General features: G+C 41.4%; 1 protein-coding gene across 1 annotated transcript in view; it reads right to left on the reverse strand.

Annotated features, from left to right (window-relative positions):
• The window catches only part of BMP7 (bone morphogenetic protein 7), a 706,587-nt gene that overhangs the window by 270,513 nt on the left and 414,763 nt on the right, over positions 1–21,311 (reverse strand). The window contains exon 2 of the mRNA XM_044090051.1: positions 4,204–4,396. Within this exon, the coding sequence (XP_043945986.1) occupies positions 4,204–4,396 (193 nt within the window). The remainder of the gene's footprint in view (positions 1–4,203; positions 4,397–21,311) is intronic.

The raw sequence follows: 21,311 nt of genomic DNA on the forward strand, positions 1-21,311 counted from the left end.
ACTGAGAGAAGAAATTAAAGTACTGTGTATTAATATTTCCAATAAAATCAAACAGGAAGAATTACATCAGTTCCTGATGAAAACTAATGAACAGTTGAATGAATACGAAGTAGAACTGATTGAACGTAAAAAAAGTAAACTACACAGAGATCTACGTGATTATGAGAACAAGAGGGCGTTTTTGTTTTCAACCCATCAGAAGATCCGTCGGCAGCGCGTACATTTTGAGCAGAAGGAGATGCAAAGGGAAGGAGAAGGATATGCTTCTGTGGAGAGCGGACTGTCGCAAACGGAAGCAGAAACGGATAATGAAGATTATCCAGCACTCCCTCCACCAGGAAACCAGAAGGGAATGAATACGTTTCCTGAGAACCGTGACAATCGGAAACGCAGTTGGAATGGACAGGGGTACAATGGGGGAGGGAAGGGGAAACAGCGAGTTACAGCAGTAACAACAACAGTAAAAGAAGGAGATGGGAAGGACAATGGAACTAAAAATGGTTGTGAGTATGATAAAAATGAATATGTAGTAAATTTATCTGGCTGTTATTTATCAGAATGTGCAGTAAATGTTTTGAACAAAGGTTTGAAATTCGTACCCACAGTCATCCCGAGGGTACATATGTTAAAAGCAGACATATTTCATTTTACTCGCAAATTACATTTAATGGAAATGTTTCATTGGTCAAAAAAAGATTTCCCAGTAGAAAATACACAACAAATGGATAATACAACTATATTAGTGGATAATACAACTATATTAGCTAATAGTGAGGAAGAGTTTTTTTCCTGTAATTCGGAAAATGAGATAGATGAGTATAGACAACTGGACACGAGTTCAATTCCTATAGTCAGTACTTATATGCCACCTCAAAGTAATGAATGTATTAGATATTTCCAAAAGTCATTAACACATAATGTGGAAATGGAATGTGAGGTATTTAAAAGTAAGAATAAGAAGGCAAGTATGTATAATCTTACCAAAACGGAATGGGACTGTTTGAATAATTTAAGCAAAAATGATAAAATAATATTTAAACCTTCTGATAAAGGAGGGAAATTGGTTGCACTAAATGTGAAGCAGTATTTAGAAATGTGTTATGAACACTTGAATAATGAGAATATATATGAAGTTATAGATATGAGACAGTACAATGAGGCACAAAAAAAGTATGAATATATTATAGACAAAGGGTATAGATTACATTATTTTTCTTATAAAGATGTGAAAGAAAAATTCAATATTAATACTCCAAGAATGCCATGTTTCTACTGCATTCCAAAAATACATAAAAAAGTCTTTCCTCCACCAGGACGACCAATAGTGTCAGCAACTAATGGATATTTGGAAAATATTTCAAAGTTTTTACATCAGTATTTAATGCCCACTGTGTGTAAATTACCATCTTATATTAAAGATGTATTTGACCTTATCACAAAGATAAAAGATGTGTATTGGAAGGCAGATATGTATTTTGTGGTAATAGATGTGGTGAGTCTTTATACGAACATAAGACATGAAGATGGAAAGATGGCTATTAAGTATTTTTTGGGCAATGAAAGTGTGGTGAATTATGCAATGGAATTGTTTGACATCTGTTTAACTAACAATATGTTTGAATTCAATGGTTCCATGTATAAACAGAAGCAGGGCACTGCTATGGGGGCAGCTTTTGCCCCTAGTTATGCAAATGTATTTATGGGATTTTTCGAGGATAAATACATATATACTAATGCATTTTTTGAGAAATATGTACAGATGTACTATCGTTATATTGATGATTTAGTGTTTATATGTAAAGGGGGACAATCAGAAGTTGGCAATTTTTTAACTGAAATACAGAATAATTCAATGAATATTAAATTTGATGGGCTACAGATGGGCCAAGAAGTGCAATATTTAGATATTTCTATTATGGGAAAAGAAGAACAAAAAATAGAGTATCAAATACATAGGAAATTTCAGGGAAGTGGTTCTGTATTACATGGTAGCAGCCATCATCCCTTGCATATTATGAAAGCTATTCCCTACACAGAACTAAATAGGGTAAACAGATTGTGCAGTAATGCTATAGTTAAGGAGAAGGAACTTATGGCAACTTGTAATAAATTTATACAAAGGGGTTATAATCAATATAATATAAATCAGAGTTTGGATAAAGTTAAAAAATGTGGAAGGTATTATCCTGGGGGGGCATGGAATACAACACAGAATAATAAGGAGAATGTATATTTTGTTTCTACTTTTTCTATAGCTTCTAATAGTGTTAAAAATTATGTTTTAAATAGTTGGAAGCTATTGCAAAAGGAAGTAGAGTGTCTAAAAAACAAAAATATAGTTTTTTCATACCGCAGGGGCAGAAATATACAAGATTTTTTGATACATAGCAGGTTTAGAATGGTATATCAGCCAATGTTGTCACAGGTCAAGGAATATGGAACAAAGAAATGTGGGAAATGTACCATTTGTAGGTTTATTGTAAAACAATTTCATCAGATTAATAATACTGCATTTGAAATAAAGGGAAACTATGATTGCAATTCCATGGCAGTAATATATGGAATTGAGTGTGGCTGTAAAAAGTTTTATGTCGGGGAGACGAAAAGAACACTGGCATGTAGGATAAAGGAACATGTAAGGGATATTTTAAAAAATAAGGAGACCAGCCCTTTGGCAGGGCATTTTTTGAAGTATCATGAGGGAAAGGTGGAAAATTTAAAGGTGTCAGTATTAGATAGTATTGAGAATTTGAAGTATTTGAATGAAAAATCTATAAAACAAATACTTAGGAAGAAGGAATTATATTTTATATTAAAATTTAATACGCTTAAACCAAATGGTTTAAATAGCGATTGTTCATGGAAAAGTTTGCTGTAATGCATGTCTGTTAGAAACATAGCATTTCATTGCAATTTTATTTGTTCTGTTTTTTTAAGGAAATGTATGAATAAGTTGATTGAATAATTGTATATAATTAATGTGTGAGAGTAGGTGTATAAAAGAATGGTTAATTGTGTGGTTCAGGGAATTATTTACTCTGAAAAGGCTTTTTGCCGAGGCGCTAGAGAAGAGAATAGAAGTGTGTTTTTTCGTGCTATTGAATGAAACTATAACCTTTGGATTAAACCTTTTACAAAATTGCAACGGAGTCTTCTTTCGTGTGGTATTACAACAGTTTTCTTGAATCTTGGTGGTTTTTGATAATTAAAGCAACACTGGAAATGATTACATAACTTATTAAGTAGTAGGAGTTGCCATGGCATAAAACATTAATTTCAACCTTTAACCCCAGCTTTGTGGCATACAGGGATAAGTCCCCTACCGGGTTTCAGACAATCTATGTTTAACTAAAAGCACATAGGCTGGATGGACCTGGGGAGGATGGCAGGAAGCAGCTCATGTTTACTCACCTATCCTGCTGGGTGGAGTGGAGGGGAGCTCAGCTCACTGCAATGCTGGCCCCTGCAGGAGTGGAGGTATAACATCTGCACTAAGGAGCTTGGCATACGAACACTGCAAGTGGTATGCTGCTGGATCATCTAGGATTCTTAGCATGTGTGGTAGCATGCACATGTCTCCTGGTGGTGATTAGGAGTATAAACAAAAAAACATCCCTGTCCTCTCAGCAGATAGCAGCACAACTCTTGTCACCCAACTCTTATCTTTTAGGGGAATTAATGGGCTAATGATCTCTCACTCTTGGGAGAAATAAATGGGTCCGCAGAATGTCCAGCTGGAAGGCTAGATGTTCATCGTTGAAATGAAGAGACAAAACAAAATTTGTTTCAAACTTCTGATAATTTGCAATCCTTTGTTCACAAATGGATGAAATATGCTATAAACTGTTATGTCCTTGTCTTAGACTTCAGCAGTCTTAAATGTCAAGTGACAAAAAACAACTCAATACACACAAGAAAATTTTATCTTTTATAAGTTGGCTGGAGTCCAATGGTCATAGCCTGAGGTTATACTGCTTGCACCTAGAAGACATAAGACTGTTTAAAATGATCTAGGCAGAGACTGACATTTTGCCTCACAGCTGACAGCTTAATCATTTTTTTAGTTCCTGCATTAGTGATCCCCGTGATAAACAACTCTCCAATTTTTCTCTTGTGAATAAAAATACTTTCAGTTACTTAACCAATAATAGTTCCACCTGGTGATCAACAAGTTGTAATTAATTTTGCATTTCTTTAGCTTACCTTCCTGCATTTTCGTGTAGAACCTGATAGATGCTTATTTGAAATGTTTCATTTTCAAAACGCTCTTGGATAAAATCTTTATAAATTCGAAACTCGGCTGCAGTCACAGCTTCACCTTCTGGAATTTTTGCAAGATCAAATCTGAACTCACGATGATGTCGCCTCTGGTGAAAGAATTCTTTGTCGTGTTCAACTAGAAAAGAAAAGCACAGAAAGTGAACATTTTCTATCATGCTTTCTCAGAATAGGACAGGAGAACTACATTTCAAATAATTACTTGCATTTTTGCTGAGCAAGTAAGCTAAAAAAATATTGTTACATTTTTTCATTTGCATATGAAGCTATAAGTTGATATAAAAGATAAAAAAGTGCAGAAATGACTTCATACAATGTTGTGTTATTCTGCAATGTTGAAAATCATAAAAATTAATTAAGAATGATAAATCTGTATGGATATGATTATAAAGAATAGTGTCCAAATTCATAAACACTGTCCATATAGTACTTATACAGTACATAACACATCTCATCAATAGTACTGACTGATGCCTGATTCATAAACAGAACTTTGAGGCAGTCATCAGTTGCTCAGTGCACGCCACTGAGAAACAAACTACGCTGTTGTTCATGTCAAGGGTCAGTTGCACAACACTGGTACAAACCCACTTGGGAACATAAGAAATGAGACCGCATGCAGAATGTTATAGTGTTTTCTAAATATTCGCTTAGATGAGATGTTGTACAGGGAGTTTAGCATAAGAAATACATCCAAAGGGCATACAGTATAGGTCTATATGTCTGTCTGCTTGATGTATTAATAATGTAGTAGGTGCTTGAGGGACTATCACATGATAACTGAACACAGTATAGCAGGCTGTGCAACCCATATTGGAATACACAATGCAGTGGGAGGGTTACATACAGTGAGAACGGGCTTCAGCACAGCAGGCTATACATCCTTCATATCCATAAGGGGTTTCAATGTAAAATTATAGTCCTTTGTCAGTCAGGACCCACTTATAAAGTCTATCAAAATAAGCATCAAAAGCATAAAATATGATACAAGTAAATATATCAGAGCCACAGCTTTCAAATACCATGGCCTTAGCTTTAATAAATGTTTGTAGGCAGGTAATTCACTTTATTTATTTGTTTGTGTTTGCTTCTTTCCATTGTGTTAATCTGGATTGCCTGACTGAGCAAAAAATGTCCTTTTTCAGCAAAGTCCCAGGGAGAAAAGCTTTGAAGTACAAACAAAATAAGTAAAATTTCACCTTCTGAAAAGCAGTAACTAAAAGTAGTATAAAACAGTACAATGACTGAAATTACAATTAAGATTTCACATCATAAAATACACTAAGTAATACAAAAAGAATAGAATGTATTAGACAAATGTAACAGTTTACATGCAAAAAATCTAGAAATGGGCAGCAGTAATGAAAATGTGACAGAGCCTAGGTAAACAAAACAGAAGGAAAAAAGGGGTTAGAAGCTGCAGGAGATAGTGGTGAGAGACAGTGAGGGGGGGAATAAGATCTGAGACAGAGGTAGAGATATTCTGGTAAGGAGTAAGCAAGGAGGGAGACAGGAGGAAAACTCATGTGGTAAGGAAGACATGGAGTGAGGTGAGGCATGACTGCCAAAGGTATAAAGGTGGTAAAGGTAAGTGGTGGTGGAAAGGGACAAAGTAAGCTTAAGTGTTTATTTCAATAGAGGTAGAGAAGTTAAGTTATTGGGGAGAAATGTTAACTGTATTAGAATATGACACATGAACAGAACCATGTAATGGAGATTATGCTTATAGTTTCTGAATTTTGACTAATTACATATGTGATTTCTGGTCTACATTAAATCAGCGAACACTTAAAAAAGCGAATGCTGATTTATTGACCCCATGTAAGCGAAAGCTTACAATCCCGAACACTTAGAACAGCAATTTTTTTTCCAAGTACACCTCCAGACTAGTAGCCCAGCATAACACATCTGAGATACATCAGGTACAACTAACACTGGGTAAGATGGCAATTCAGGTCGTAGCCTGCTATAAGTCTCCAACCATGTCCCAAGACTCTCACTTCATGTTCCTAAGCACCCTGGAAACTATTAGGGTCCAACCCAACACTCTCGTACTAGGTGACTTCAACTACCCCTCCATCAACCGAGAAAACTACTCATGCACCAATACACTGGCCCAACACTTCCTGGAATTCATCAGTTCCAATGCCCTGGACCAGCTTATTTTTACCCCCATGAGGAAGCAACATCCTTGACCTGGTTATTACTAACATGGTTACTGTTGCTGTACACCAATAGTCAATTCCTCCCTGGTTAGATCCGACCACAAACTAATCACCATGGAAATCAACATCTCATCCAAACCCCCCGCAAAGGTAACCACCATGAAAAACTTCTCCAAAGCTAACTTTGGGCTCCTAAAAACAGAGGTGGCTAACTTCACGGCACCCATATCAATGGAAAATAGATGCATGACTGTCGAATCATACACCAGTGCATTGTACAAACACGTACATAAATGCATGGAACTAGCCATACCCAACAGAACCAAGACGCTCTCCTCCAAATTAAGGAAGCTAATCTGGTGGTCCCCTGCCATTAATAAACTCTACAACAGAAGGAATAAACTGTTGCAGATAAAGGTGAACTCCCAAGACTGGAAAAACTCCCTTATTAGCCTCAACAAAAAGTTGAGATCCCTCATCAAAACCTCTAAAGCCAGCTATGAAGGCAGAACTGCCGCAGACACTAAAAACAACCACAAAGCCTTCTATAGTTATATCAAGAATCTCCATGGCAATACCCAGGTTTGCTCTGAGTTACTGCACAATGGTACCTCCTATACTGAGCCAACAGATATTGCCAACATACTGGCCAACAGATTCAGTGCCAACTTTACCCCTGTCCCCCCCCCCCCTACAGGACCAATCACAATACTGAAGGAATGCCAGGCACCCAGCACTACTGCAGCACAGTTTAAAACTACATTGTCCAAGGCCAAGAATACAGCTTCCGTGGAACCTGATAATATCCCTGGATGTGTTCTATGTGAAGTACAAAATGAACTGACACCACATCTGTGTGCTCTCCTCAATCAGAACCTCACCTCAGGCTTTGTCCCTACCGAATGGAGCACTGCTACAGTCATCCCTCTCCATAAAGGAGGAGCAACTACAGACCCTGGGAATTATTGCCTCATTAGCCTGATGAGTCAGCTATGTAAAGCTATGGAATGCATCATCATGGACCTAATTAACAAGGATATAGGGAATCTCCAAACTCTAGATCCCACACAATTTGGTTTTGTGAAAGGTAGATCATGCCTGCTCAACCTGGTTGACTTCTTTGGATGAGGGCAAGGCAGTTCATGCAGCCTACCTCAATCTGGCCAAGGCCTTTGATACCATTCCCCACTCAGGAGGTATTGATAAACTCACCAAACTAGGCATCAACCCCTATATTACTAGGTGGGTTGCAAATTGGCTCACAGACATGACTCACAGTGTGAAAGAAGCGGGCTCCAAGTCAGTCACAAGTGGAGTCCCACAGGGATCGGTCCTGGGTCCTCTCCTGTTTGGCATCTACTTCTCAGAAGTCCAGGCCAACACGGAGGGACACTGGCTGACCAAGTTTGCAGATGACTGTAAGCTGGGAGCCATTATTAACTCCCAAAGTGATGTAGGCATCCTACAGAAAGGACTAACTGAAACCAATGACCAGTGTCAAAATCATGGCCTTAAGCTTAATGCCACAAAAATGTGTCATCCCCTTCGGGAAAAACTCAGTTCCCACTAATTAGCACATCGATGAGAGCCCACTGAACACTGAAGACATTATAAGAGATCTGGGGACACAGGTTGACAGCAACCTCTCCTTCGACCATCACATTGTCACTGTGGTCAGAAAGTCCTTCTATGTGGCACATCTCATTATCAAGGGTTTTGCATCCAGGAAAAAAGAGGTCATCATCTCTCTCTACTCTTCCCTCATTAGGCCAGTCATTGAGTATAATTCCCCATTTGGCATGTGCCTCACTAGACACATGCAACAGCTGAAAAGGCCACAAAAGTATCTCACAAAGAGGATCCTAGGCTGTAAACACATGTCCAACATGGACAGACTCAAAAAACTCCAGCTATTCTCTGTCTCATATCGTCTACTAAGAGGTGATCTCTGCCTGACTTACAAAGCCATGTCTGACCCAGCTCTGTTAGAAATGCTACATCTAAAGAAATCCAAATCCCTTCACACTACATGCTCCAGAGACCTCAACCTCATTACCACAATCAACAGAACATGCTGGCGGGACAGGTTCATAATACACAGACTGCCCATGCTCTGGAATAGACTTCCCCATACATGTCAAGCAGAGCACCTCACTAGCCATCTTCAAGAGAAATCTTGATGAGTGGATGGGAAACAGAAAGTTCACCCCGGGGATCACTTCAGTGGTTTTACTTGACAGAGGCACTGGGAACTTACAATGGGCGGCACAATGCCAGGGCACTTCTATGGGCTAGATTTGTAAAGGCTCCAGGGCCATTAGCCTAGTACACACCTATGAACCTATGAACCTATGTGAAAATGTCAGTGTGTGCAAGCACGTTAGTGCGTGCCTTTGTATATGTATGTGTGTGTGTGTGTGTGTGTGTGTGTGTGTGTGTGTGTGTGTGTGTGTGTGCTTGCTTGCATGCACTGCACTTCTGTGGATATGTGTGCATGTGTGTGTATTCCTCTACAGATGATCACCACTGTAACACTGATGCCTCAGGTAACTGTGCTTTCTCAGAAGCACAGTGAGCTCTCTCCTCTTACTACATTTCTCTAACTGCATTACAACACTATTTCAGAAGACAACTTTGGTACACAGTCCCCAATGTGTTAATCATACCATTCATGGTGTGCTCCTCATTTAGTGCACATACTTCACACCAGCTACCAGCCTGGTTGGTGCCCAGTAACATATTACTTCTGCACCTGTACAGGATGTGACAACAGAGAAGAAAGGGCAGCCAATGTGTGTAATTTATGTTTGCACATCAGTGGAGGAGCAGCTCATGAAACACTAATGTACATCTCCTGATAGATATCATGGTGCAAAACTACCAGTAACATGGAATTCATATAAAAATGACAACCCTATTAATAGGTATGAAATTTTCCAAAATCTTGCAGTGCTTTTAATTCTACATTAACTTAACCTGGGGGTTTCTGCTTGCATTACAATCTGTGCTGGTCACATTTTTTAATCATTCTGCTCATCTTCTGAGTGGTTGGTTGCTGAGATTCACCTGCATAAATCAACTGACAAAAGCTGATTTAAGTATACTTTTCTCTGCACTTATTTAAGACTAGAAATGTGTAGATAATTGTTTCACTTGAATACTGTACTCCCTGTCTAGCTGCAGTTAGTTGCCTGAAGTGTGAAAAAGTGTAGTCATCTGGATACATTAAAAAATGTTAGACTGCTTTTGAAAATTTGTGTTAACTTAGCCTGGGGGGTTCTGCTTGCATTATAATATGTGCTGGTCACATTTTTTAATCATTCTGCTCATCTTCCGAGTGGTTGGCTGCTGAGATTCACCTGCATAAATCACCTGACAAAAGCTGACTTAAGTATACTTTTCTCTGCAGTTATTTAAGATTAGAAATTTGTAGATAATTGCTTCACTTGAATACTGTACTCCCTGTCTAGCTGCAGTTAGTTGCCTGTAGCCATCTGGATACATTGAAAGTTGTTAAGACTGCTTTTTAAATTATGTGTTAATTTAGCCTGGGGGGATCTGCTTGCATTATAATCTGTGCTGGTCAATTTTTTTAATCATTCTGCTCATTTTCCAAGTGTTTGGCTGCTGAGATTTACCTACATAAATGAACTGACAAAAGCTGATTTAAGTATACTTTTCTCTGCACTTATTTAAGATCGTAAATTTGTAGATAATTGTTTCACTTGAATACTGTACTCCATGTCTAGCTGCAGTTAGTTGTGAAAAAGTGTAGCCATCTGGATACAGTGAAAGTTTTTGACTGCTTTTGAAATTCTGTGTTAACTTAGCCTGGGGGTTTCTGCTTGCATTATAATCTGTGCTGGTCAAATTTTTTAATCAATCTGCTCATCTTCCGAGTGGTTGGCTGCTGAGATTCACCTACATAAATCAACTGACAAAAGCTGATTTAAGTATACTTTTCTTCACACTTATTTAAGATTAGAAATTTGTAGATAATTGTTTCACTTGAATACTGTATTCCCTGTCTAGCTGCAGTCAGCACCCCCCCCCCGCCTGTTCTTGTTGTGGTATTAATCTTGGTGGCTTTGGAATTACCTGCCCCTGCTGTAAATCAGGTCTATATTATATAGTCAAAGTTTCAAAACTTTGAACCTCACATGAGCGAACTCATACAAGCGAAATTCGAAACATTCACTATATATAAAAAAAAAAAAAATTACCTTACCGCTTTGAGCACGGGGGCAAGCACTCCTGCACCCCCCACACCAACCCTACTTAAATATACCAACTCCAAGAACGCACTTCAGTGCAGAAAGGGAAAATTTATCATTCTGCATGTAAAAAGCCGTTGACTTTCACCTTCGACCTTTCCAACGTTCGATCATATGATGTCGACCATCTAGGATTTGAACATCGGAACAGTCGCTCATCTAATATAGACCGTTGTAAATCTATTTTTGGACACTCCTACTGGGCCCATCTCATTTGCTCACTCAACTGAGTACAGTGAGATCATATTTTGATTTCAGACACTCCTACCAGTCACATCTCCTCTGCTGTGTACAGACAAAGCACTTGGGAATGCCAACCCCTACAGCATTTTAATCTGCTCTGTTCCCTCCCTCTCCACAAAAAAAAAAAAATGACTTATACTTTCTTGAGCTGCTCTTTCATAACTATCTCCTACCTTAATACCTTAATTTGCTGTTCTGCGTGCTTTTAAGTGTTCAAGTGCTCTTATTTGACTTTTCATAAACTTGTTTTTGTCATTTTAACTTACCTGCATTTATTTAAACTGTATTTGGCTTAATATTGTTACACACTCAAGTGTGCTAGCTTGTACTGCATTTAAAGTGTTTTTGCTACTGTCATTAGTCATTCTTTCTAATATAGAGAGAACTTTTATAGAAAGCCAACTCACTTAACTAAATTCCAAGCTTGTTTTCTGCCTTTCCTGTAAGTAGTCTAATCCAGATACAGATTTGCTGTATCCAGAACTGTTTGTAAGCTTCTGTGGCCCCAAGCCTTTCTGTGTTGGAGGGAAGCCTTCTAGCTTATCAGTGGGAGTGGTAAGCACAAGGTAGCCTATCTGGGTTCCTATCAGATAACCAAAGACGCATTTTGGCAAATGCGTCTTGGTTGAACTTGAAATGTCGAAAAGGCAAAATGACGAAGCGGCATATAAGCAAATTCTTTCCCTGGGAAAGAAGTCGCTTGGACCCTTCATCACTTTGCCATTTTCTGCACTGTAGTGCGATCTCGGAGTTGGTATATTTAAGTAGGGGGGGTGTTTTAATGTCTTTTTTTTTTTTTTTTTGGGAACAGCAATTTTTTTCCCTGGGAAAAAAAATCACTGTTATGGTTATCCGATGTCTTGTGAATTCGAACTTTAGAGTTCGATATAACAACATTCGATCATTTGATCTTCGTTGTTATAATATAGACCCACCTATCTACTACAAGAGTGGTTTCTGGCCCAGGAATTGTAGTTTATTAGCTGTTTGGGCAGTTTTTCCATCTCTTTCAACTTTCTGGTTTAAAAGCCTGCGTTTGCACTTGTTTCCCACCTTTCCTGTAACTAGTCTACTCCAGATACAGATTTGCTGTATCCAGGACTATTTGTAAGTTTCTGTGCACCCAAGCCTTTCTGTGTTAGAGGGAAGCCTTCTAGCTTATCAGTGGGAGTGGTAAGCACTAGGTAGCCCATCTACCACAAGAGTGGTTTCTGGCCCAGAAATTGCAGTTTATTTGCTGTTTAGGCAGTTTTTCCATCTCTTTCAACTTTTTAGTTTAAAAGCCCGTGTTTGCACTTGTTTCCCACCTTTCTTGTAACTAGTCTAGTCCAGATACAGATTTGCTGTATCCAGGACTATTTGTAAGCTTATGAGCCCCCAAAGCTCTTCTGTGTTGGAGGGAGGCGTTCTAGCTTATCAGTGGGAGTGGTAAGCACTAGGCAGCCTATCTACCACAGGAGTGGTTTCTGGCCCAAAAATTGTAGTTTATTGGCCATTTGGGCAGTTTTTCCATCTCTTTCTATCTCTTTCAACTTTCTGGTTTGAAAGCCTGCATTTGCGCTTGTTTCCCACCTTCCCTGTAACTAGTTTAGTCCAAATACAGATTTGCTGTATCCAGGACTGTTTGTAAGCTTCTGTGTCCCCAAGCTTTTCTGTGTTGGAAGGAAGCCTTCTAGCTTATCAGTGGGAATGGTAAGCACTAGGTAGCCTATCTACAACAAGATGCAAATACAGATTCTTAGTTTTAGCACTTGAATTTGCTTATTCGTGCTCAGCACTTGTTCAGAACTTGTTGTGAGCACTAAATATACTACAAATTACTACAGCATTCAACCTTCCTCATTACCTAGTGGAAAACAGTTTTTGCACTTACTTTCCTCACTTGCTTAGAGAAAAACAGTTCTTGTACTCACTTTCCTCACTTGCCTAGAGGAAAATAGTTTTTTATTCAAGCATGTTCAAGGGTCAGTTCCCAGTGTTCTCTCCTGTCTATCTGATTAATCTGGGCATCGTGAGCCAATGTAGCAATTGCCTCATGTACACAGAAAACCCTCTCCTCCTACTACCCAACACTACAACCTGTGAGAGATGCACTTATCTAGCCAAACTGGAGGTAAAGCTCTCTCCAACCAAGACTGAACTTGACAGTCAAGGGAAGAAGGTAAACACGTACACCACACCACATTCATCACATAGTCCCACTAAACCTACACCACCAAAATCCACACATAGAAACACAAAAACATTCATGGAGGCTCTCAGTAATACTCTGCTCAAGCAACAGAGACCTCCAAAGCAGAAACTCAAGCAACTTCCCCCCACCAACACAACCCAAATGACACATAGCCCACAGACTCAGTGTGCCACTCAACCACAGCCCATAAGGCAAAACAACGTACCCAACACACTAGTCATAGGTGACTCTATAGTCAGGCACACTGATGTCCCACTCTCCAGGCTAACCAAGGAGAAGGTTACTGTCAGCTGCCTGTCGGGTGCCAGGATCAGCCACATAACCCATGCACTCAGGTCACCCCACAACAAGTACAAATATGACTCTGTGATTATTCATGTTGGTGTGAATGACCTGAGATGTACCTTCCTGGACTACATGAAAAGAGACATGGAAAAGCTCTCCGATCTTGTAGCCAAGGCAGGTATGACTCTAGACCTGAGTAGCATCCTGCCATCACCCAGAATGATACCGCAGTATAAGGACAAAATGAATGACTTCAACAATTGGCTAAGCTTCTGCTGTCATTCTAAGGGGATCCAATATCTGTCTGCCTTGGATGACATGGTCGACAGACCAAGATGCTTTGCCAGAGATAGTCTGCACCTGTCACCCCTGGGATTCCGGATGCTGGCAAAGACTCTTGCCGCCCCTATAGTGCCTTTTTAGGCAAGGTTCAAATGACAAATTCACCACCGTAACAGGAACAGGCAAGCAAAAACTGAGGGTAAATCTCAAATGCACTCACTCAAGGCACTCCCTAAAATGGAGAAAGTACAGTTTTGTACCTACCATAAATGTAGATGTTCGAGTGCTAATACAGCTGCAGTCATAACAGATGGGTTCTCCTGCCACCAGGCGGGTCCTCGGTCAGCCGAATTCCAAAGTCTAGGTCCGGCGTCGGTTGTCGTCGCTTCTTCCCTGACGTCAGTGCGACAGGGGTATAAAAGAACCAGCCGACGCCATTTTCTTCAGTTTTTCTTGCCCCAGATGTCAGGTGCCCCCAGAAGGAAAGCAATACATAAATTTGTGTAATAAAGCAATGCAATATAATCAAAATACAGTAGTTGCAAGCAAATACACCATAAATGAATACCCCAATCAGGTTGTATGAGAAGGTGTTAGCCAATAGGTCTGTCCCAAGAGGGGAAGGAGGGAGGGAAACCTGGACTGCAGCTGTATTAGCACTCGAACATCTACATTTATGGTAGGTACAAAACTGTACTATGTTCATCATGCATACAGCTGCAGTCATAACAGATGGGTAGAATCCCAAAGCTAAGAAAGGGGTGGTAGGCACTAGGTGGAACTAGGAGGAGCCAGGATGCCCTGCAAGACTGCAGTGGCAAAGCCTGCTCTAGTTTTGGAGTATAATGGTAGGTGGTAGTGCTTGGAGAAGGTATGCACAGAACTCCAAGTGGCTGCTTCCAAAATATCTTTGGTAGGAACTCCTCTGAGGAAAGCTGCAGAGGTAGCTGTGGCCCTTGTGGAGTGAGATCTGATGCCTGCAGGTACAGTTTTACCATGAAAAGAGTAAAAAAAGCATATGCAGTGGGCTATCCATTTTGAGATTGTCTGTTTGGAAATTGGCTTCCCTTGAGCTCCTATAGCATAGGACACAAAGAGCTGTTCTGATTTTCTGAAGGGCTTTGTTCTGTCCAAATAATAATACAGCTGTCTGTGGATGTCCAAGGAATGTAGTAGTCTCTCCTCTTTGTTTTGAGGATTAGGGTAAAAGGTAGGTAAGTGTATAGCCTGATTCAAAGCTACCCTGGATACCACCTTTGGCATAAAGGATGGGTTGGTTCATAAGGAAACTCTGACCTGATGGAAGATGATAAAAGGCTGCATAGCCATGAGGGCTTGTAGTTCCGATACCCTAAAAGCTGAGGTGATAGCCAGAAGGAAAGCTGTTTTCCAGGACAATTATTGCAAATCTGTTGAGGCAGCTGGCTCAAAAGGAGGCAAGGTCAGCTTTTCTAGAATGAAATCGAGATCCCAAGCAGGTATTGGTTGTTTCCTTGGGGGCTTTATATTCTTAGCCCCTCTGAGGAACTGTCTTAAGAGGGGGTGAGAGAATAAAGGTGGATCAATGTTGTATTCTGCAGAAATGGCTGAGGCATGGATTTTGATGGAGGAGAATGAAAGTCCACTGCTTAGCAGCTCAGCTAGATACTGTAATATTTGAGGTAAATTCAGTTTTCCAGGATTCTGGCCCTTTTTCTCATTCCAGGCACAAAACTGTTTCCATTTTGCGGAGTAAGCTTTTCTAGTAGACGGCCTTCTGGCCTCCAAAATGACATCCTGCACCTCCTTGGAGAGTAGGGTCTGTTGTGATGTTAAGGAATCTTCCATGCGGCCAGATTGAGTGTTTTCAGCTGACTGTGAAGAGTTTTGAAGCTGTGCTGAATCAGAAGAAGAGGCATTAGAGGTAGGGTCCATGGAGGGGAATGTGTCAGGCTCCTCAGGAGTGGGTACCAGTGCTGTCTTGGCCAGTCTGGAGCAATGAGAATCATCTTTGGTCTGTCTGCTCTGGTTTTTAATAGAATGTTGGGCAGCAGAGGAAGAGGTGGAAAGGCATAAACTGTCATTGTTGTCCAACTGAAAGAGAGAGCGTCCACTCTCCAGGCCTGTGGATGAAAAGTCCTTGAGCAGAATTTTGTCAATTGGTGATTTTTGTGGGAGGCAAAGAGATCTATGTCTGGCCTTCCCCATGCTTGAATTATCTCTGTAAAAACTTGAGGATGCAACTTCCATTCGTGTGGATCTGTCATATTTCTGCTTAGGTTGTCTGCCAGCATGTTTTCCTTGCTTGGCAAGTACTGTGCTTGAAGTTCGATTTGTAATTCCAGAGCCATGTTCCAAAGTGACATGGCCAGCCTGCATAGGGTGTATGAATGGGTTCCTCCCTGTTTGTTTATGCACCACATTACTGTGGTGTTGTCTGTCCTTATCAATAGTTGACCTGGATGCAGAAGGTCTTTGAAAGCTATAATAGCATTTATTACTGCTAGCATTTCCTTTTGATTGATGCGAAGGTGCTTCTCTTTTTGGGACCATTTGCCCTGAATGCACCGATCTGCCATGTGCACCCCCCAGGCGTAGTCCGAGGCGTCTGTTGTGATGACTTGATTTGCTTGAGGCTTGCAGAATGGGAGACCTCTGTTTGTTTGGCATGCTTGAGCCCACCACAGAAATTCCTTTTGAAGACATGGAATTAGTGGTATTATTGTTTCCAAACTGTGACTGTGTTGAGACCATAGGTTTTTCAGGTACCATTGAAGTTTCCTCATATGCAGCTTTGCACATGGGATTAGTAGGATGCAAGATGCCAAGAATCCCAGAGCCTGCAGGATTTTTCTTGCAGTCAACCTGGTAAAATTTGCTAGTTTTCTGAAGTATTGAGTTAGTTGCCCCTGCTTCTCTGGCATGAGGTAGGACATCTGGGTGTTTGTGTCCAAGTTGGCACCCAGGAAAATTATTTTCTGAGAGGGTATTACCCTTGATTTCTTTTTGTTGACTGTGTATCCAAGAGAATTAAACAACATTATTACAAAAGCCAGATGTTTCAGAAGTATGTGCTTGCTGTCCGCTTGGATCAGGCAGTCGTCCAAATATGGGTATATTTGTATCCCTTGAAGTCTGCAGTAGGCAATTACTGATGCCAGGCACTTCGTGAATACTCTGGGCAAAGTAGATAAGCCAAAGGGCAATGCAGAGAATTGATAATGGGTTGAACCTGCAAGAAATCTGAGGTATCTTCTGCAATTTTGTCCGATTGGGACATGCAGGTATGCCTCCTTGAGGTCCAATGTTACCAGCCAAGACTCCTTGCCCAGCATGGGAAGAAGCTGCTGTAATGTGAGCATCTTGAATTTTGGTACGAGTAAAATGTGTTTAGGATGGATAGGTCCAAAATAGGTCTCCAATCTTTTCCCTTCCTTGGTACCAGGAATAGTCTGGAATAAAAACCTTGACCTTGTTCGTGAGTAGGTACCTCCTGAATAGATTTCATGTCCATGAGATCTGAAATTTGTCTTTGTGCCTCTGCCCTTTGATTGTGTGGCAGGTTTGGCATGCCTCTCATTTTTGGAAGGGTGTGAAAATGGAATCTGTAGCCTCTGTTTATAATGTCCAGGATCCATTTGTCTTTTGTGACAGTATGCCAATTTTTTGAAAATAATGCCAGTTTTCCGCCCAAGGGTGCTGCCATTTGAGCCTTGGTTGGCATGCAAAGGGGAAAGTCATTGGGCTTGCTTTCTGAATGGCTGCGAACTATCCTCACCACCTCTTTGTGTAGGAGCTTGCCATTGTCTGCCTCTAAACGACCCTTGAGATTGCCCTCTGCCCCTCGGGCGCCTGTATCTACCTCTTTGGGGTCTGTCCATGGCTGGAAAGGACCAATTTTTGGAAGGCCAATTTCTACTGAAACGTGGAGGTTGTACCTGTAGAAAATCTTTCACTGTTTGCATTGATTTAGCCTTTTCCTCCATTTTCTTTAATACCTCCTCAGCTTTAACACCAAATAATACATCCTTTTGTAGAGGGGCATCTAGTAATTTAGCTTTGACATGATCTGGTAAGGTTTGTTCCTTGAGCCAGGCATGTCTATGTATGACTGATCCTGTAACAGCAGCTCTACATGAGGCCTCTAGAGCATCAAAACCACATTGCAAGGTATGTTTACCCACTTGTTCTGCACTATGCATCAAATCCTGCAACTCCTTCAAGTCTGGTTGTTCAGGTTGTGACATTTTGCTTCTCAATTGTGATAACAGAAACTATTGGTACTTTAGCATATGGAACTGGCAGTTTAATGCCCTCATGGTTAAGGTGGCCGAGGTGTATACCTTTTTTCCCCACCTTTCTAAGGATCTGGAATCTCTCTCGGAAGGTAATGGATTTTTAGCAGTGGAAGCCTTAATTCCCTTGGGGCCCTGTGAGATAGTTTCTGGGTCAGCCACATGGCTTTTGTATAGAAATTGGTGTGAGTCAGGAACCCGGTAGTACCTGTCAGGCTTGACTGGGGCTGGAGGTAAAGAATACGGGTTAAGGCAGGCCTCCGAGTACACATCATCTAATATGTCTAAGACAGGAGGTATAGCCAGAGGCCTGTGCTGAGGTAGCAAGAGAAAATCCCTAAGCCTTTTCTTGGAATCTGAGTACTCTTGGCCTTCCCAGTGGACATGTTCCCTTAAGGTATGCAAGGTTTCCCCAAATGAGTAATCCTCTGGGGGGGAGACAGAGGGAATGGACTCCTCTGCATCAGAATCTTCAAAAGGAGAGTAAGAATGTTCCTGTTCATCAGAGTGCTCTGAAATAATGGAGGCCTGGTCAGAGGAGGGGGACTCTTTCTCCACTCTGGGCCTTTTGTCCGGGGGGGGTTGGGAACCCCTGATAAGAGTAATTAAATCCTCAGCCATTTTAAGCATCTGTTTTTTAGGCATGGGGCCTGGAGAAGGGCCCTGTGTAGCTTGTCTCTTAGAATGCATGGCTGCTTTAGACTTAGTGAAAGCCTTGATGGAAAAAGAAGAGGAAGGTCTGAAGACACCTTGAGAGGAGGCAGACCTGTCTACATTTTGAGATTCACCACCAAGAGTGGCTTTGATATCTGTAGTCGGGGTGTGGGCCGAGGAGCCTGAGACCACGGGCACAGAAGACACTGCCAATGAACTGTTGTCAGTAGGCAGGGGCTGCGTAGGCACCTCGCTGAGAACCGGACCACTTGTAGTTGGCTTTGGCGTGGTGTCGGTAGAGGCCGCGGACCTCATGTGTCGGTCCTTATCTTTGCGTTTTTTAGACAAAACTGGAGTCGGAGTATCCGACGACATAATATAGTTAAATTTTTTGCCAAAATAGTGCTGGGCGAAGTCCGCCCGACGGTTAATGGTGCGTTTGTTGAATGTAGCACAAAAACGACAGACCGAGACATCGTGGTCTGGGCCTAAGCAAGGAATGCAGAGGGAATGAAAATCCTTATGTGGTATTTGCTTCCCACATGAAATACAATTATTAACTTTGTCTGACATCGGTCTGAGGCAAGAAAAGTTTCCCCAACAGGGTACTTAGCTTTCAAGAAGACTTCGGTTGCAAAATTTTCGTAATTTCAGGAGCTGGCCGACCGGCACTTGCGAACTGCTTCTGCTTCGGGCACCACGCAGCAAGAAAGACTGAAGAAAATGGCGTCGGCTGTTTCTTTTATACCCCTGTCGCACTGACGTCAGGGAAGAAGCGACGACAACCGACGCCGGACCTAGACTTTGGAATTCGGCCGACCGAGGACCCGCCTGACAGCAGGAGAACAGTACAGTTTTGTACCTACCATAAATGTAGATGTCCGAGAGGAATGCATCTGCAGTCCTTACAAATGGGTTGTCCTGTCATCAGGCAGCCCTTCGGTCGGCCGGATTCCAAAGTCTGGGTCTGGCTTCGGCTGGTGTCGCACTTCACCCGACGTCATTGCGGCAGTTTTCGGGTATAAAGGCATCAGCCGACGCCATTTTCCTCAGTGTTTCTTGCCCCAGATGCCAGGTGCCCTCTTGGTAGGCTAAATTTGGATAAATGCCAAAGTTTCCAAATAGTAGAGAGCAAACACACAAAATAAGCATGTATGTACATATATACAAACAAATACACCATAATAGATCCCCCCCAAGCTAGCTGAAGATTGGTAAGTACCCTAGGAGTACCTCAGAGGGGAAGGAGGGTGGGTAATCCTGACTGCAGATGCATTTCTCTCAGACATCTACATTTATGGTAGGTACAAAACTGTACTATGTCCTTCAAGGATGCATCTGCAGTCCTTACAAATGGGTAGAATACCATAGCTAAACTAGGGGAGGAGGAAATGAGAATAGATTATGGTGTAGTCAGGATCCCTTGCAAAACAGCAGTAGCAAAGCCAGCACGGGATCTAGAGTATAGAGGTAAGTTATAATGCTTGGCAAATGTATGCACGGAGGTCCAAGTAGCAGCCTCTATAATGTCCTTGGTAGCCACTCCTCGTAAGAAAGCTGTGGTAGTGGCTGTGGCCCTTGTGGAGTGAGGCCTGATGTTCTCTGGAGTTTTCTTTCCATGGTAGGAGTAACAAAGTCTAATGCAATTTCCTATCCATTTGGAGATTGTCTGTTTAGAAATTGGTTTTCCTTCTTTTCCTTTTGCATAAGCTACCAGAAGCTGGTCAGTTTTTCTATTGTTTTTTGTCCTGTCCAGGTAGTAGCGTAATTGCCTGTGTACATCCAAGGTATGTAAGAGCTTTTCTCCCCTGTTCTGTGGATTGGGGTAGAATGTAGGAAGGTGGATAGCCTGATTTAAAGAGACTCTGGATACCACCTTAGGCATAAATGTAGGATTTGTTCTCATGGACACTCTATCTTGATGGAAGATCAGGAAGGGTTGTACTGCCATTAATGCTTGTAGTTCAGAGACCCTTCTTGCTGAAGTTATTGCCAGCAGGAAGGCAGTCTTCCAGGATAAGTATTGTAAGTCTGCTGTAGCTGCTGGCTCGAAAGGAGGCAGAGTCAGTTTTTCTAGCACAAAGTTCAAGTCCCATGCTGGCAATGGAGGTTTCCTGGGAGGTTTTACATTTTTAATTCCCCTCAGAAACTGTCTGAGCAGAGGATGCGAGAAGACAGGAGGATTCAAGCTGTACTGTGCTGAAATAGCTGATGCATGTATCTTAATGGAGGAATAGGACAGGCCTGTGTGGTAGAGCTCAGCCAAGTACTCCAAGATGTTGGCTATGTTCACCAGTGTCACATCTTGCCCCTTTGCAGCACTCCAGATGAGATATCTTTTCCATTTTGCTGCATAATTCTTTCTTGTTGAAGGTCTACGAGCCTCCAGGATTATGTCCTTAACCCTTTGGGATAAATTTGGGTTAATTTCTGTCATGCAATGTTCCAGGCAGTTAGCTGCAGAGTTTTTAGGCTTGGATGCAGAATGTTGTAGTTGTTCTGTGTCAGCAGTAATGGGATCAGTGGTAGTTTCCATATTTGTTCCCTGGACATGCTCCTCAGTAGTGGGTACCAATGTTGTCTTGGCCAGTCTGGGGCTATCAGAATGATCCTCGGACGTTCCTCTTTGATCTTGAGAAGCACCTTGTGCATCAAAGGTAGT

The sequence above is a fragment of the Protopterus annectens genome, chromosome 12.part0 (assembly GCF_019279795.1).
Source record: "Protopterus annectens isolate FY-2018-M chromosome 12.part0, PAN1.0, whole genome shotgun sequence".
Classification (NCBI taxonomy): Eukaryota; Metazoa; Chordata; order Ceratodontiformes; family Protopteridae; genus Protopterus; species Protopterus annectens.